Source organism: Fringilla coelebs, assembly GCF_963513975.1.
Source record: "Fringilla coelebs genome assembly, chromosome: 12".
In the NCBI taxonomy this organism is placed as follows: domain Eukaryota; kingdom Metazoa; phylum Chordata; class Aves; order Passeriformes; family Fringillidae; genus Fringilla; species Fringilla coelebs.
This window is the reverse complement of record NC_140038.1, coordinates 19,639,779-19,656,945: the sequence shown is the minus strand read 5'-3', so window position 1 is coordinate 19,656,945 and position 17,167 is coordinate 19,639,779. Positions and strand designations below refer to the sequence as shown.

General features: G+C 49.7%; 1 protein-coding gene across 1 annotated transcript in view; it reads left to right on the top strand.

Annotated features, from left to right (window-relative positions):
• Nucleotides 1–3,082: 3,082 nt before the first annotated feature.
• The window catches only part of CHSY1 (chondroitin sulfate synthase 1), a gene marked incomplete at its 5' end in the record, with an annotated part of 74,005 nt that continues 59,920 nt past the window's right edge, over nt 3,083–17,167 (top strand). The window contains 2 exons of the mRNA XM_084213514.1: nt 3,083–3,354; nt 12,324–12,819. Coding sequence (XP_084069640.1) covers nt 3,083–3,354; nt 12,324–12,819 — 768 coding nt within the window. The remainder of the gene's footprint in view (nt 3,355–12,323; nt 12,820–17,167) is intronic.

The following is a 17,167-nucleotide window of genomic DNA, read 5'->3' as shown; positions in this document are numbered from 1 at the left end:
GTAGACTGTGTTACAAAAGAAAAGTATCATGTCTTTTAATATATGGCAACCATGATATATAGTGACAGCTATTGAGACCAAGAGCTGTATTAATAGGGAATGGCACTTAAATGTGATTATGCAGTATGACCTTTTGCTGCCATCCAGATTAAAAATACATTCGAGTCAGGTAACAGTATTATAATTCCACTGGAAGAACTAAGCCATGCTTTTCAAGTTTTCCCTAAATCTTCTTTTTCCCAGCAGCTGCTCTATGCAGGAACAGGGGCAGAAGCAGTAAAAGGGGCAAAGTGCCTGCCTGGCACTTTGAAATGTGAGTTTGGCACAATAAATGACACAAAGGGAGGCGTGTGGATGGGCTGTGGGAGTGGTGTGAGCATTGCAGCATTCCCAGGTGGCACCCCCTCTTCACAGCTGGACATCTCAGCCTTAGAGCTGGGGTGTGATCTCGTAAGAAATCTGACCGTGCCTCTGCAGGTCAAATCCCGGCCCCAGGAAAGCTCCCCTTCCTTCTCCTGCCCCTTCCCAGGCATTCTCTGACCACCCCTGCATGTGGTGAGCTCCAGGACCATAACTGCTCTGGAGGTGCAGCGAGGTGGGAACGTGCCCAGGAGAGCTCTGGGCTGAGGAGATCCATCAGGGGAATGTGCTGCTCTGCTTCATCACTTCCATGTGTGCTGAAGTGGCACGGAGCTCTCAGCTCTGATGACTAACTTCTTTTCTTTGTGGGAAGAAGCCAACTGACAGCTCCTCAGCCCCAGCCCCAACCTTTCTCCTTTTTATTGCCTTTTAACCACGCTAGCTCTGCCTTTTCCTGTAATTCATAGGCCACAGTGGCTTTCCCTTGAATCAGGAGATTTTTACAGCTGATTTGGAGCAGGCAGAGGAATCTCATTCCTGCTCATGGACTTGCCACATGTGCCTCTCTTGGAAAGGAGTGGTCTTGCTTTTTTTGTAGCTTGAATGTCTCTTGGTGTCGTGTATTTCAGGACCTGATGATCAGGCTTGTGGGGAGAGGAGAGAAGCAGAGTTTAATGAAGAACCTTTTTAAAGTGCAATAAAAGATCCACGTGTGCAGAGTGGCACAGGCTGACGAAAACCCCAGGCTTCATGGAAAGGATCCGTGCACCAGTAGTTAGAAATAATTGTGAAGCACTGCAAACCCTGGGAAGTAGAAAGGAATTACAGTGGAAAGGACAGTCCAGCTGGCCTTTGCCAAGCAATGGTGCTCCTGCCCCTCCTGCTTTACCTGCCTCGTGTGTATTCCAGTTTGGGCTGCTCTTCCTTCTCTCTCTTTCACCATTTAGCTCTTCTCTTCCTATTCACCCAAACTCATCTCACTCAATACATCTCTGTTCTGCCCATGGGCAAACAAAAGGAGACGTCCTGCTCTTCCTTCCTGTTCACTGTTTGTATTCCTTATCTAGTTTCTATTTGTATTCCATTTTACTGTTGTTTAATACCATAAATCCTGGTGGCACTTTCCTTGTGTTATTTGTGCTCCTGACATCACGAGTTCATCTGTGCTGACCTCGGTATGAGGATTGCACCATCACAAGAACAATAAACCCCAAACAAAAGCATTTTTTTCAAGACATATCATTGAGCTCATTAGATAAGCAGATTGTGTCATTACCTGCTCAATCCCAGAAGAGAGACAGTTACTTGTGATCATAAAAAGTCTGTCATGGATGTCTCTCTTTGGTTTATTACTGTAGAGTATTAATGTGGTGTGATATCCTCTTTTGCAATGGTTCTTGCTCAAGAGGTTGCTGCCATTACACCAAGATCTTCTTCCCAGCTCGCTGTGGATGACATAATGATATAAATAAAATTTAAAATGGAAAAGACTGGCAATTGGAAAGGCTGAAGTGGGCAGGAAATGGAAGAAACCACAATGATAAGCAGGAGGTCAGTGGGTAGTACTTGATAAGTTTCTTCTGTTGAGACTGGAAGGTTTTTTTCCTGTGAAATGTGAGGGGTTTGTGGCTGCAGCATTTGAAACTGAAGTGCTCTGTAGATGAAGCATGTGGAGAGTCAGTGTGGACAAAGGAAAAAGAAATCTTCATGCAATAAAGTCTTCAATCTGTTGAGTACTCACTATACGCTGCAGATGGAAACAGACTGATCTATTTCTGGTTGGTTTAATTAGCAAGGTGGGAAAAAATAGAGTGTGCCTGTGCCTTGGTTCTCTGTCACCACAGCCTGTGCTGCACAAATGCACCAGTGCCAGGCAAACAGGGCTGGAAGGCTGCTCCTCACTGCCTGCATCCCCTTGGACTCTGTGCCATGGGGCAGAGCCGGGCCTTGGGCAGCAGAGACCGGACCTGGTGCCTGTGCTGGATCTGTCCCCAGTGTCTTCCCATCCTAGTCTGAACTGGGCTCCCAGTTCTGGCCCCTGAGCCAGGGTTCTGCCAGGGGGCTCGGTGCAGGTGCTGGGATGCCTATCCTGGGGTTATGTCCAGCGTCTCAGTCCCTGTCCCCAGAGCATCCACATTCTCTTGGCCTCCTGCCCCTCTTGATCTGGACAGCTGGGCTGAGGTTCTGGTGTCCCAGTTCCGAGGTCTCAGTGTGGGATACGGCCAGGTTCCCTATTTTCTGTGTGGAATGCTTGGTTAAGGTGCCGGTCCCTGTCACAGACCCACGTTTGGGCTGGAAGGGCGGTAACGCTCATCTCATCCCACTCCCTGCCCCGGGCAGCGGGGACACCTTCCCACAGACCGGGCTGCTCCGAGCCCCGTCCAACCTGGCCTGGAACACTTCCAGAGATGGGGCGGGACCCGCCCGGCTCTCACCGCGGCTCCCGGCGCCCCCAGCCCCGGGCCGCGTCCCGGAGCCCCGCGCGGGGCGGGGGCCGCACCGGGGGCTGCGCGGCGGCGGCTCCGCCACGGCCGGGCGGGGCCAGGGGCAGCGCGGCGGGGCCGCACACGGCGCCTGTGCCGAGGGGCAGGGCCGGGGAGGCGGGCGGCCCCCCGCTCCCCTCCCTCCGCTTCCCGTCCCTGCCCCTTCCCCCATGGCGGCGCTGGGCGCCTCGGCGCGGCTGGCGGCGGCGGCGGCGCTGTGAGCAGCGGGCCGGGCGGGCATGGCGGGCCGCGGCCGCCGCGCCTGGCTCAGCGTCCTGCTGGGGCTGGTGCTGGGCTTCGTGCTCGCATCGCGCCTCGTCCTGCCCCGCGCCTCCGAGCTGGCGGCGGCGGCGCGGCCCCACCGAGCCCGCCCGCAGGGCTGCCGCCCGCCGCCCGCCGCCGCCGCCGCCGCCCCGCCGCGCCGCCCCGGCCCGCCGGCACAGAGCTTCCTCTTCGTGGGGGTCATGACGGCGCAGAAGTACCTGCGGAGCCGCGCCGTGGCCGCGCACCGGTGAGCGGCGGGGGGCCGGGGGCGCCCGGCGGGGATGGGCGTCCGGTGGGTTGCGTTGGGCTGGGGTCTGGGATGGGCTCGGGGTCGGTTCGGGTGGGCTCGGCTCGTCTCAGCTCGGTTCGGTCACGTTCAGCTGAGCCGGGCTTGGCTCGGTTCGCTCCCATTCAGCCGAGCTGGGCTTGGCTCGCTTTGCTCCCATTCAGCTGGACTCGGGCCGGTCGGCCGGTTCCCCCGGGGTAAAACCGCCCGGCCCGGGATGCCCTTACAGCCGGGGTGCCCCCGCCGGCCCCGGGGACCGCTCGCCCTTCCCCGGGGCAGGTGCGAGCGAGCCTCGGGGCACGGTCAGCCCCAGCGCTCCTCGCTCCGACCCGGGCGCGCTGAGCGAGCCCCGGGGCGCTCTCCGGGCGGGCTGCGGCAGCAGCGCTGCCCCGAGCGCGGCTCCGCTGCCCGGGCAGCTCGGCAGAGACGCGAGGGGTCCAGTGAGCCGCGCTGCCGCTCCCGCAGGCTCTGGCTCAGCCGGGTTCCACCTGGCAGCTGGCCCCGGTGACCTTGCCTGAGGGTCGGGCAGCCCGCCGGTGCGAGTGGACGCTGAGTGCCGCTCACCGGCAGAGACCCGGGCATCAAAGCGCGTCCCTCGGTGCCTCTGCCTTGGGCGCAGCTGCGCCACGCTGGTACGGTCCTTGACCGCTGCTTGTGGAGCGAGCTGACAGCCTGACGGTAACAGAAATAAAGTTTGGGGACCGCCGTAATGCCCTGGATAAAGACCCCTGTGCCAAGCCGAAAGCGTGTGCTTGGGAATGACACCCAGAACAGGCATCTGTGGAACAAAGAGTAAAACGCACCTCGGCTCTCTGCAGCCGCTGCTGAGGCTGGATCAGGTAGTTAAAAAGCTCGGATGAGGAGAGCCAGCCTGGGTGAAGCGCTCCGTGCTTCAGACTGTTGAGCTAATGCAGGAGCCAGGGTCTCGAAGCTGTGTGTTTGTTACCTGAGCACACCTGATTTTGGAGCAGGAGCAGTCTTGGTGCTTTGCACTGTGTGCTGCTCGCCGTGGTCCCCAGGTGTGGCTGGGCATGGCCGTGAGTGCCACGGGCTAACGGGAATTTTGTCCAAAACCTCCTCGGCAGCATCAGGGTGATCATCTCTTCTGTGAGAGATGTGTCTGTGGCTTTGGTGAAACTCTGTGCTCTGCTGAAATGTGCTGGGATATGCTCTTTGCTCCGGTGTGTGTGCCAGCAGGCAGTGCTGGGAGGCTGCACGGGAAGCCTGCTTGGGAAAGCTGAAAGAGTCCAGAGCTAAAATGTCAGCTCGGGTATACCCCAGCTCTGGCTGAGCCAGCACCCTCAGAGGAGCAGCCAGGAGCTCTGGAGCAGATCTTTAATAAAACATCTCCTTTAGTCTTGTGATAGAGCAAACCCTTCTCCATATCCTGCCTGCCCTGGCTGAAAAGTACTTGGCCCTATGGCCAGTAAGAGCAGGGTGGCAAAGCTATGTATGTCGGGCCATCATACCATCGTTCCCAGCTCAGCTCTGGTTTCAGGAAATCTGTCTTTATATCAGCATCCAATGCAATAAAATTGCTTTATTTGGGCAATCTGAGGCATATTGTCCACCAGCGATGGTTTTAATGGAAACTTAATTCCTTCTTCCAGCAGTAGACCTGTAATTAAGTTACAGAAAGCACATGATTGATGCTTTGAAATGGGTGAAGGAATCTGTTTCTTCAGGGTTATGTTCTCCTTCACCATGTGGGATGGAGCATTTTGGATTGCAAATCTCCCAGGCTGTGCAATTTAGATTTACATACAAGGAGGCTGGAGTCGTTTTGGGACATGGCATACCAGGTTTTATGGCAGAATACTTTATCTAGCATCCATCAGATTTTGCATCAAGAATTGGGAAAAGGGAAATTTATCGCTGTGTTGTCCAGAGTGTTCTTTGGGGAGAAATTCACTTTGCTGGTGTGGGAAGGATTCTTGTTTTCGCCTGGTTTTGCCTGTGCTTGCTGAACAGTCTGGCGCTGTGGCAGAGCTGGGTTTAGAGAACAAGATCTGCGACATCTGCTCTCACAAAACAATGGCTAAAGATGCAACTTAACAAATTCAGCTAATGGAATCGGGCTCCTTCAGCCCTTAGATGGAGATCTGAGTATCGCTTTTTACTACACTGCTATTTTGGTTTAACCTCTAGAGATGATGTCTGTTCTTGGAAGAGACGGATAAAGAGACTCTTAGTAGGGCTAAATGCGTTTTTCTCACCTCCGTTGGTTAAAGAAATGAGCTAATGTCCTGGTGACAGGAAGACATCTTTGGGGGAAGATGGGGAGGGGGGAAGAGGAAGACAAACCTGAAATCTTAAAAGGCTTTTGATTGCCATGAAGTACTCAAGCAGACAATTGCTGGGATTACTACATTGACAAAGCATCCTGGTGAGCTGAATCGCTGGCACAGCCGGTGAAATGGGAAGCTGCTAGCAAGGCATTCCCGGGGTGGCAGCGTGTGCAGAGCCTTGATACCACGCTGAAAGGAATTAGGGATTCAGAGGCTGAATACCTCCAAATTGCTGTGGCTCAAAGGCCATTTACAGACACGGCTAAAAGGGAGCGGAAAGCATTTGCTGATCCTGGCTGCTGTGAATCCAGATAGGGTCTAACAAGAGGGGAAGCAATCCACTTCCTGAACATCAATCATGAGCAAAATGACCACTGCAAGGCAAACCAGGCCCGCTGGATTTTCGGGAGCCGCCGGCTCTTTGTAACAGTCCTGCTTTTGTAGTCTGCGTCTGTGAGGCAGAGAATAAGCCTTAGATCCACAGGTTTTCAGAGGGCAGATTTGCAGCCTCAGCTGTGATTGCATCTGACAGCCAGGTTAACAGAGCTTCCCTTCCAGGAGGCCGGTGAAGTGCAGCAGCAGGAGCCACGGTGTCACTTGGAAGGACAAGGAATGGTCAGGAAAAGAGCTGGGCAGGAAGGAGTTAAAGGGATGGCTGGGGTTCAGGGAAAGTGCAACAATATGTGCTAATGGTTTTGCAGTTGAGGGGAGTTGTCCTAGAAGAGCTGCAGGAAGGAGAGGATGGGAATAAGCAATCTCCCAGAAGATTTAAGTCTGCTGTCTCAGGAACAGAAATATCAGGCAGTTAACCCATTTTTTTTTTCCGTTTGCGTAGCAACTAGATTTCCTGGGAAACGTGGCAGGAGAGTGGTGTGAATGCAGTTAATGGCGAGATGTCAGCGGCTGGCCTTTGGCAGCATCTCTGCAGGAGCACAGCCGCAGCACTTCTGGCTTTGGGACCGTCCCCACGGCACCGTCAAGTGCCGCGAGGACCATGAGGGATGCCCGGGGCTGGTGCTGAGCCATCCCTGCCCGGTGGCAGAAGGGAGGACCATGAGGGATGCCCGGGGCTGGTGCTGAGCCATCCCTGCCCGGTGGCAGAAGGGAGGACCATGAGGGATGCCCGGGGCTGGTGCTGAGCCATCCCTGCCCGGTGGCAGAAGGGAGGACCATGAGGGATGCCCGGGGCTGGTGCTGAGCCATCCCTGCCCGGTGGCAGAGGGATGCCCTCCGGAGGCTCCATTTCCAGCGTGCTGCCTCAGTTGGTGGCGGCTTACAGGAAGCTGGAGTACAAATACCTGAGTGCTCGGAAGAGCTTAAGTGAAAGGCAGCCAGAAGGATTTGGGTGCGGGGGAGTTTGTGTTATCTGTCTAAGCCTGCTCTTACACACTGTAAGGGCATTGCTCCTAAATTCACATCTGCATCTGTCAGGTGGTTTGGCCCGTTCTGGTTGCTGTTGAGGGATGTGATGGATTGTGGAGCTCCTGCCTCTTGGGAGGGGGCCCTGTGAAGTGACTTTGAGTGTCGTGCCAGCACAGTACGTGTTTTACTTCATGTGTGAATCGTACCACGGTATTGAAGCAGTGAGAACTCAGTGTCCTGCTCAGGTACCCTCCACCAGAAACATCATGTACTTGGCATTTCTGGCCAGTAACCTAGAATTTGTGAGGATGTTTAAGGAACTGTATGAAAGAAACACATAGAGCAACCGTCATTGATACGGGGGCCAGGGGGTAAGTAAAACAAAGTCATCTACACCCCCCAAAATAACCATATGGCCCAAAATTCTGAGATACTTGGGCTCTGATCTTAGCCTGGCTCACTAACTGTGTGCCTGTGGGTGATGGATCCATTTCTGTCCCTGTGTCCGCAAGGAAGGAGGATTGGAGGAGTTTAGCTCAAAGGACTCAAAGAGCTGTGGAAGCTGCTTGGGTTCTCTGTTAAAGCAATCCTGCAGAAACCTGAAAGGAACTTTTCCTCAGAATTTGAATTCTGTAATGCAGATCTTAGTAACAGAAATATGGAAATTTAAAAAAGCAGCTTGTTTTTGGTGACCTCCCCTGTGTTATCTACAATACCACGTGCAGGATCATCATGCTGGTTTCCAAGCTCAGTTCTCCTGCCTGAGCTGTGGTTCATTGCTTCCCCTGTGGCAAATGTTGTTGGAAGAATGGGACCTTGAAGAACAGTGATGCCAAACTAGCCCTAATTCAACATGGAATTTAGCTGCATTCAAGACATCAGTCTTTCATGTCTGTTGTCTTGCTGAGTTCTTCACAAATTATGATTTTCTTCAGCATAATTATACAAGATGACTATTTCTCAAAACTTTAAATGATTTCTCTGATCTCCTCTGAGGGAAACTTCCTGAGCTGCAGACAAAAACCAAATACATTTTTTGTCAGTCTTCAGCCTGAGTCTCTACAAAGAGAGCACTGTCTGCATAATGCCACTGACTGTGCTTCTTCCGAGTCTGCAGAGCTGATAAGCAAGATAATACAAATAAATAATAAATACTGGAAACTGAAGAGAAAACATCCCACATCTGTGCTGCTCCTGCTGCAAGTTGTGCTTTAAAGCTTCTTTTTAAATGAAGAAATTACTTCTGACAACATTTCAAGACTACAATTGTGGTCAGTTTTTAGAAAATACTGGGATTTTTTAGCGCTCTTGGTGTGCACAAGGTTTTCTGTATTTCGTTAATTCCTGGGAGCCAGCTAAAAAGATAAAATCTTTTCACCCAGTTTGCTTGTGACTTGCTTAGCCTAGGGTACACATAGGATATCCAGTGTGCAAAACTGGGTGAAGGAGGGATAGTAAAATTGATTTGGTAGCCAACAATACTGGAGCATCACTGGACTCATGTCCTCTCCTTAGAGATTTTTTTCCTGAGGAGGCATTACTCATTTAGTTTGTGTTTGTTTAATTTTCACTTTGATTTCCTTGTCAACACAGCCTTCTGGTTCGTGGAGTTGCGTGCCCTGTGCACTGGGAGAAACCAGGTCACACAGCATCGGGCAGGTTTTTTACCTCCTGGGGAGGGTAATAGAGAGCCCTGCTGTCCTGATTCATGCACATCCTCCTGCTTAAGCAGCAGATTCAGATTACACGGGGGAGATAAGGTTGGGATCTGTCAGGGTTTTTAAATGACCAGTTCAGGGCAGTATCAGTTGTATTCACAAGCTGGCATTTCGCTGTGGGCGGAGCTGAAATGGCTTTGACTGAAGCACTCGGTGACCGATCACTGCAGCCCAGGTGGTCTCTGCAGGTGCAGATACAGAGTCTGGTGGCAGAAATGTTGTGTCCATGTGTCCTTTAAACAGCTCAGGGTGACAGGGTGGTGGGGAAGAAGGAGGGTGTCAAATTTCAATTAAAATATTTTTCTGGGTATTTTTTTCATTATCAAACATACAATTCTTTTGTAGATATGACCTGCAGGGCTTGTACTGGAGAAACCTTGACCAAGAAAGTGATGTCAGCTGGTGGAAGGGGATGTTGGTGGGGCCACAGAGGTGGGGAGGTGTTGTGACAAGAGCTCTGTGCTCAGGAGCTGAAGGGTCAGGTTGCTGCCCATAACCTGAGAGCAGACAAGGTAAATGACAGTGGAGGTGGGAGGACTGGCAAAAAATGTACGTTTTACGTACTAAACTACAGAATTGCTGGTGATGGAGCCAGGTTTGATTATTTGCAACATTGGATGAAAAGGTTAAAAGCAGCTTTGATCAGAATTCATCCCTGCATTTATCAGTCCTTAGTTCTGCTGATAACTGGGGCCAGAAAAACCTACTTACAGTTCATCTCACCCTCTGTGGTTTGGCTGCTTTGGCTGAGTGCAACACCACGTTTCCTGAGCAAACTGTTCTCCCTGTATTCTGTCCCCAGAAAGGGCCGCAGCGAGCTGTGGCTTCGACGTGAGGAGCAGCCCGTGGTGACTCCATTGTCCCAGCCTGTGCCCGAGCCGTGCTCTGTTGACACAGACACTTGGGCTGTTTGTCCCTGTGGGAGGGTTTCGTCCCTTTGGGTTCAAACAAAGCCACGGTCACAAATAACACGTTGAGCTGTCTCATGCTAGAAATTGTGTTGTTGCAGGAGGTGAACAAAGGCTCAGTCAAGCTGTGCTGGTGCACGGTCCATGTGGTTGACATGAGATCCCAAGGCTGGAGTGACATTGTGGTGGGATGTGGAAGTTGTTAGGGCACGGTGTTTCTGTCCCCATTCCTGCACACGTGCAGGAATGTCTCTGTTTTACCCTGGTCTAATGTGAAACATAAATGTAGCTCATATGGAAAGATGGGCTCAAACTGGCTTTGGGATGAGGGGTTTAGTGCAATAAGAAGACTGGGAATCAAGCATGCCAGGGTTTATGGGTGTGCATGCATTTTGTTCCCTTTCTGTTGAATGGGAGCTCTTCTCTTGACAGTAATTAGTGGTTCTTGAGGTGAGGGCACCTATTTGGAGAGCAGGGAGTCATTTTAAACTGGGAATCAACAGAAGGGCTTGATGACTTCCAGAAAAGAGCTAAAGCTTGGAGTGATTGAAGACATCCTGTATTGCCCAGAGATTATAGTCATGATAAAGGCAGATCTTTCAGGGTATGAAGAGCAAGTCTGAAAATACATTGTTTGCTTTTGAATAAAAAAGTAAGTAAACAGAAATTTCCAAAAGACTTTAGGTTATAAGTTCAAGCTGGTGGTTGTCTGCAGAGTGTCCTGGGTCCACCCAAAGCTGTGTCTCAGTGGATGAGATGAGCTGCATGTGTCAGTAACTCCTTCTGTCCTTTCTTTCTGTCATACTAAAATTGACATGCATCTTTAGTGAAGAAAAGTCTTTTAAGCTTAGACTGGGAGTTGATATGGGAAGAGCTGTGGATGATTTGTATGTGGAGTGTGGGTGTCAGAAAATAAACAGCAGAACTTCCTTAAGAGTTAGTGAAAGTTCAGGATGTGACTGTGTCTCCTTTTCAAACGGGCAGTTCTCAGTGCTTTACCAGGATGTGATTTATAACCAGCAGTACTGTGCATTAATTGCTTCACTGATGATTAAAGGCCTCATCACCTCTGTTGTGAAGTCAGTGGGAATGTTTCCATTTGCTGTACTCTGTGCTCTTCTGGAAGCTCAGATCTAAACTTTTGCTATGAAACACTACCCACGGCAGTAAGAAATCCAGGAGACAAAGCTTTTAAAGTAATTGGGTGATATTCATTACACACAGTGGAATTAGTGAGAAACTGTTAAGGTGTCAAAGTTGATGTTTAGGTAATCTCATTAAATACCTCTGCATTTTCTGATGGAACTTAAGGAATATTTCTCCTGAGGTATTTTTACATTTCAGGCTTTATATGATGGCTAATTCTGGAGATTTCAAATTTCAGATGGTCTGTGCTGCCCAAAATCTGCTCAGGTATTGGCAAGAAGCCTGTGCTGAGAGGCATCTGGTCAGAGTGACAGTGATGCATTGAGGGAATACTGTGTCCTTTACCTTGAGAGTCTTTTCACATCAGCTTTAGGTTATATTCTGAGTATAGTCACCAAACAGAATTATGGATTATTCTCCCTGTATATAAAAAGGGGCAAAACCTGTTGGTTTAGCAACTAAAATAGTTTTCTGTGAGTTTCTGTGAGGGGTATGTGATCTCTTATCCCAGATAGAATCTCAGAAAATGGAACTGCAAGCTTAAAATTAATAATTTTTGAGGGCAAGGCTGTATCAATTACGTGACTGAAAATCCTCCCTGGAGTAGGCTGTGCTCTGCCTTGAGGAATCATCCTGCAGCTCTTCCTGCTATCAGTGACCCAGTTTGCTCATGCAGATGGGTTGGATTTGTCAGAGAGGAGCACGGAAGGTGTGGGCAGATGTTGCTGTGCTGCTCTGCACAGGAAAGGCTCCTCTTCTATGCAGGTTCCTCTCCAGTAGAACCTGGCATGAAGTGTCTGGAAAGCTGCTGGAGGTGCAGTTTTTGGGTAGCACCACGTTACTGTGGGAATTAGGAGTTTTACAGGCATCTCTTAGAACTTTGCTGGTATGGACAAAGCCACTTGAGGTTACTTCTGCTCCATGCTCTGTGCTTTGCTTCTCCACACACCATCTGGAGAAGTTGCTCTTTGGTTGGTTTCCCAAGGGATGCCATTTCCTTAAAAGTTCATGTGAATTTACTCTCTGGAAGTCTGTATTTCTAAGTACACATTTGAGCTTTTGGATAGGCTTAGAGGGAATGGAAGGTGGCTATGATGCTGAATAACTTACAGCTGAAAGCAGTAAATTCAGTTGTATGTGAATTGTTGGCCCGTATTGGCTCCCATCTGTGCTTTGTGATCAACAACTGTTAGTGCAAAACTGAGTGTGCCTAAGGAATCCTGCTTCCCACTAGTAAAATTAATAATTAACAGAAATTGTTTTTCTAACACGTGGAGGTGTTAGAGGTAAAAATGGTACTCAGACTCTTGCCATATCAGAATTTTGTGTACATTGTACCAATTGCTGTGTGTGCCATGTGAATGTCCTCATTTTTGTGGTAAAAAATAACCTTTCAACGTGTTCAAAAAAGAAAATTTGTAAAGCAGGTGAGCCACAGTCTGTGGCAGCAATCTCTGCCTGCCCTGGTTTGCATATTTAATTATTCCTTCTTGTCTTTTTCAATCTAGAACGTGGTCCAAAACCATTCCTGGCAAGGTCGAATTCTTCTCCAGCGAGGGTTCGGACACCTCTATCCCCATCCCCATCGTGCCGCTTCCAGGTGTAGATGACTCCTACCCCCCCCAGAAGAAATCCTTCATGATGCTCAAATACATGCATGACCACTACTTGGACAAATACGAATGGTTTATGAGGGCTGACGACGACGTTTACATCAAAGGGGACAAACTGGAGAACTTCCTCAGGAGCCTGAACAGCAGCGAGCCCCTGTTCCTGGGCCAGACCGGCCTCGGCACCACGGAGGAGATGGGGAAGCTGGCGCTGGAGCCGGGGGAGAACTTCTGCATGGGGGGGCCAGGAGTGATCATGAGCAGGGAGGTGCTGCGGAGGATGGTGCCGCACATCGGCGAGTGCCTGCGGGAGATGTACACCACGCACGAGGACGTGGAGGTGGGGCGCTGCGTGCGCAGGTTCGCGGGGGTGCAGTGCGTCTGGTCCTACGAGGTAAGCACAGGGGCACTGGGGAGGGGGCTTTTGTGGCAGGGAGAGGGGAGGGTGGCTGTTGTACACAGCAGATCCCCCCAGCCCTCTGCTCCCTCTGCAGCATCACTGTACGGTTTCCACGCTTTTTGTTTCCTGTCAGCCTTGGAAAGACCGACGAAAATTTGGAATTGCAGCGGGAAGGAGGGAAGTAGAGGAACATTCATTATTCATCACAGATATTTTTATTTAGATAGAAAGGGAATAAGCTGAAATCAAAATGGCCTCGAGTGCCTGCAGTCCTGACTGTCCAAGCCTCTTTTATCTTCTTTAGCCGAGCACGTCTTGGTGTCAGCATGGAGAATGGATGATACAATTACCCTGTTCCTTACTGCAGTTGAAATGTGTGAGGCTGACAGATGTTTGCCCTGACAGTGACAGTTTTTCCCCAAACTGGAGATGTCTCATGGTGTCTGGCACTGTAACCCTGCATGCTGAGCTACCTCCTGGCAGCCCAAATCTGTTGCTGCTCCGGGCACTCGTTGGCAGCCCCATCCTGCAGGCGCCTGCTCAGCAGGTCCTTGACGTCAGCAGAGACAAGACACCGCTCTTACCGAAACTCGTGGTCTGCCCACACTGATGTGCCTGCAAATTTGGCATTTTGGGGGATAAAAAATTAGAGAGCCTGCTTGTGGCAGTTTCCTCCTGCTATTTGTTGGGAGCTGGCAGCTCCTCCCCAGGGGTGACGGGGGCTTCTCCTGCCTGGGTGTGCTGGGCTCCTTGAAGTGAGTCCTGGGTGTTTACAGACTGCCTGGTTGAAAGCAGCTGCTGGGCTTGACCTGCACTTTCACCAGGATAAATGCTGGTGAGTCTGCCTTAGAAATATGGGAGAAGTTGAAAGCAGAAGAGAGACTGAACAGTTTGTCTCTGTGCACAAACATTTACGACCTGACGCAACTATGGCTTTGTCCTTTTATGAGATGTGGTGAAGGGGGGCTCTTCTGCCTCTGTGACAGGAACTGTGGTCACAGTGACAGTGAGGTCACACACAGTGGCAGATACTGCTGCTGGGCCAGCCTTTCACTGGCAAAGACTTGGGTTTAACTTTTGACACTGAGTTTCTGCCCCTAAAAGCTGTTGCTTTGTTTCAGTTCACAGTTCAGCGACAGGGAAGCCTCTGAGGAAGGGGAAGGAGGTTTCCAGCTGCAGTTTTTAATTAATATCTTTTGTGCCTGGAGACTTTCTGGACTAACAGTGTCTCTCCACATTCCCTGCTTTCAGACCTGGAACTAGTTTATGTTTTGCCAGCATTGGGGTTTAGCCATTCGTAAAGAGTCAGTAACTTTTTCCACAGTTTTTAGCAGCATAAAAGTTTTGCTATAGACATTCAGAGTTGAAATAACTTCTGCTGTGAATGCCTGTACCATCTGGCATTTGATAAGTTACTGAAGGTCAGCATTTTGGTGCTATTAAAACTGTCAAAGAGCTCCTAAATTCAATATAACCAAATATTGGATTGAAATATCCAATCACAGCCCACAACTGCACTGGGAATGCTGTCTGACAGAAATAGATGGGGCTTTCTCATAATCACTTTGTTTGATGAGCTTCTGTTATTAGCCTTAATGCTGGATTCTCCTAAGTGCTATGAATTGCTTAAAATTGGCTTGTGTGAAGTGTAGAAACTGTTGGGTGTTCAGAAGTAACCCATGAGTGTGGGATGTTAAGGCTCAGCTGTTAGGGAGAGTAGGAAACATTTCAATGACAAAAGCACACAGCTTCTGCAAGAAGCAGGTCCACTCTCATTTAGCTGGGGCTTTTCAATTTAAATACCTGTCATCTTTTTTTATCTGGTCCTCTTGTTGCCCAGACGAAATGTGCCTGGTATTTTATTTCAGATAAAGCAATAGCTGTGTGAAAAAACACAGCTGTTGCAACAGCTGTGTTAGAAATGCTTGGTGTAAAAGTGACATTTTCCATGTCTTCTACATTCATGAACATCAAGTAACAGGCCACTGTAAGTGAATTGCAAAATGTTGTGTTTCACTGAGCTTCTGATGGAGCAAAAAGTTTATCTGTGCCTGCTCTGCTGGGGCACAGCCACCGCATCCTTCACAATTCCCGTCGGAAGAAAAGCTGTAACTGCACAAGGCTCAGCAGACAGAGCAGTGTTGGCCTTAGAAATCCCAAACCTCAGACTTCTCCTTTGCAGCCTGCACTTCCTATTCTGAAGAGGCTCGAGTGGCAGCATGAGGGAGGAGTTCAGGTCTCTGCAGCGACCCCCCAGCTCGCTGGGTTTCGTTCTGAGCATCTCGGGCGTGGAGTGCCCTGCTGGTCCTCACCGCGGGTGGCTTTTCCCTGCACTGTTCTTGTGGTGGGCTCCCTGCCCAGAATCGTTTTACTCATCTCCATGACTGTCACTGCCCCCTTTCTCTGATTTTAGGATTCCACAATGTCTTTACTGTGCTGCTCATCTTCCCTGGCCCTGGCTCTGGTGGTGTGCCCAAATGCATCACCAGCCCAGCTCTGTGTGGCGTTTCTGCTCCCAGCAGTTTGTCTCAAAGCCCCTTTTTTCCCCCCTTCCTGTGTTTCTGTCACTCCTCTGCTCTCTGCAGTGCCTCTCAGACCACTTCATTAGAGTGGCATCGGTTATTGCCCGTTTCAAGACTTGGGAGGATTTGTTCACACTCTTCCTGCCGTCAGGAGCTTTTCAGCAGACACAGTAGAGGAATTGACACCACCATTCTTTGGACTTCCTGTGTCATCTCAGCCCAGAAAAGCAGCAGCAGCAGCAGCGTGTGCAAGGCTGAGGACAACTGCAGCTCTCTGGGCTCTGGGCAGCTCTGACCCACCCAGGATGCTGCTTTGGGAGCAGTTTGCAGCCTCCTTTGACCAGTCTCAAAGCTGTTATTTGACACAGCCTTATTTGACTCAGGTTGAGTGAGTCACAGATGAGACATGGCTGTTAAATGCAAGTTCTTTAGGGCAAGGATTATCATCATTGTAAAAACAAAACCCAGACTGTCGCTGCTGTTTGACAAATAGCTGTAAAACTCAGCGCTCTATAGGGTGGAGTAGCCAAAGCCAGAGAGTTTATGCAGCAAATGATAAGAAAAAAGTCACAAAAAGAATGGAGCTGTAAAATCTCTGAACCTTCCAGAAGGGAGCTTGAGAGTTCATGAAGAAATATAGTGTGGTCCTTTTTCTTGAAGAGAACTGAAGGCTTGGAGTGAACTTCCTCAGAAATGGTTCTGCATTTCTAGTGAATACTGATACTTTAGGCACATTGCTGGGTGTCACTTTCAGGAAAAGATTGCCTTCTTAAGTCTCCTTCCTTCTCCCATTTCCTCCCACCAGTAGTTCTTCCAGTCCATCTCATGTGGATCACAGGGACATGGAAGTTTTGTTTTCTCCTACATTGCCATGTGGTGCCATGCAGGGTCTTGGATTTCAGCCTGAGAACATGTTCTGGTTTTGATGACAAGCTCTTTCACTTTTGATTTAAACCATCCCAGAAGTATTGTTGTTCTCAGTTTTGTGTCTAATATTTCCTTGAAATGCACCTGGATTACAAAGTCACTGCTGTGTAGCTTGGTGTTGTTTCAGTCTTGTTTTGCAGCTGTTGCTGAGTATTGTTCTAATTTGTGGTTAACAGCTTCACGATTTTATTACAGGCTCTTTGTAGCTGCTAGAAGTCAAGGCAGTGCTGCTATATCTCATTAATTTCTTTTGTATTAAAACCCTTCTGACACATGCTGCTTTCAGGTGATCCCAGTTCTGTGTCCTACAGTGGATAGTGGATCCTACAGTGGATCCCATGGAGCATCTTTTCCTACCTCTGTCAGGTACAAATAACCAATTTTGTCTGTTTTATCTCCTGTTCTGATTGAGGTTGTGGGAGAAATTTCGGTGAGATGCAGCAAGTGTATCTGTGTGGAGAAAGCAGTGCTTTCCTCCAAACCGCAGCAAGGACTCTAGAATGTCCTGAAAGGAGACAGGATTTTTTACAATATGGAAAAGAAGGTATGACAAGGGCAGTGGTCACACCAGGAAACATAAGCAGCAAGGGAGAGCAGGTCCAGTGTTTTGGGTGTTGGTGAGGGGGAAAAGTAGGACAGTGGTGACCAGGGATGGCAGGGGGCTTTGGGAGAAGGATTTGAATTAACATTTTGTGTGGTCTTTCATCTGGAGTAATTGAAGGTAATTGCTACTCTGAAATTTACTGAAGTTAAGAAAGCCCTTAAAATGCTCATTATATCTGCCAAGCACACTGGCAGTGCCAGAACATACCGTTTCTGGGATGGATGTTCCCAAGGGCAAAACTGAAGTTTATGTTTTTCTGTAAGACACCCGGAAGTAAAAAAAAAAAATT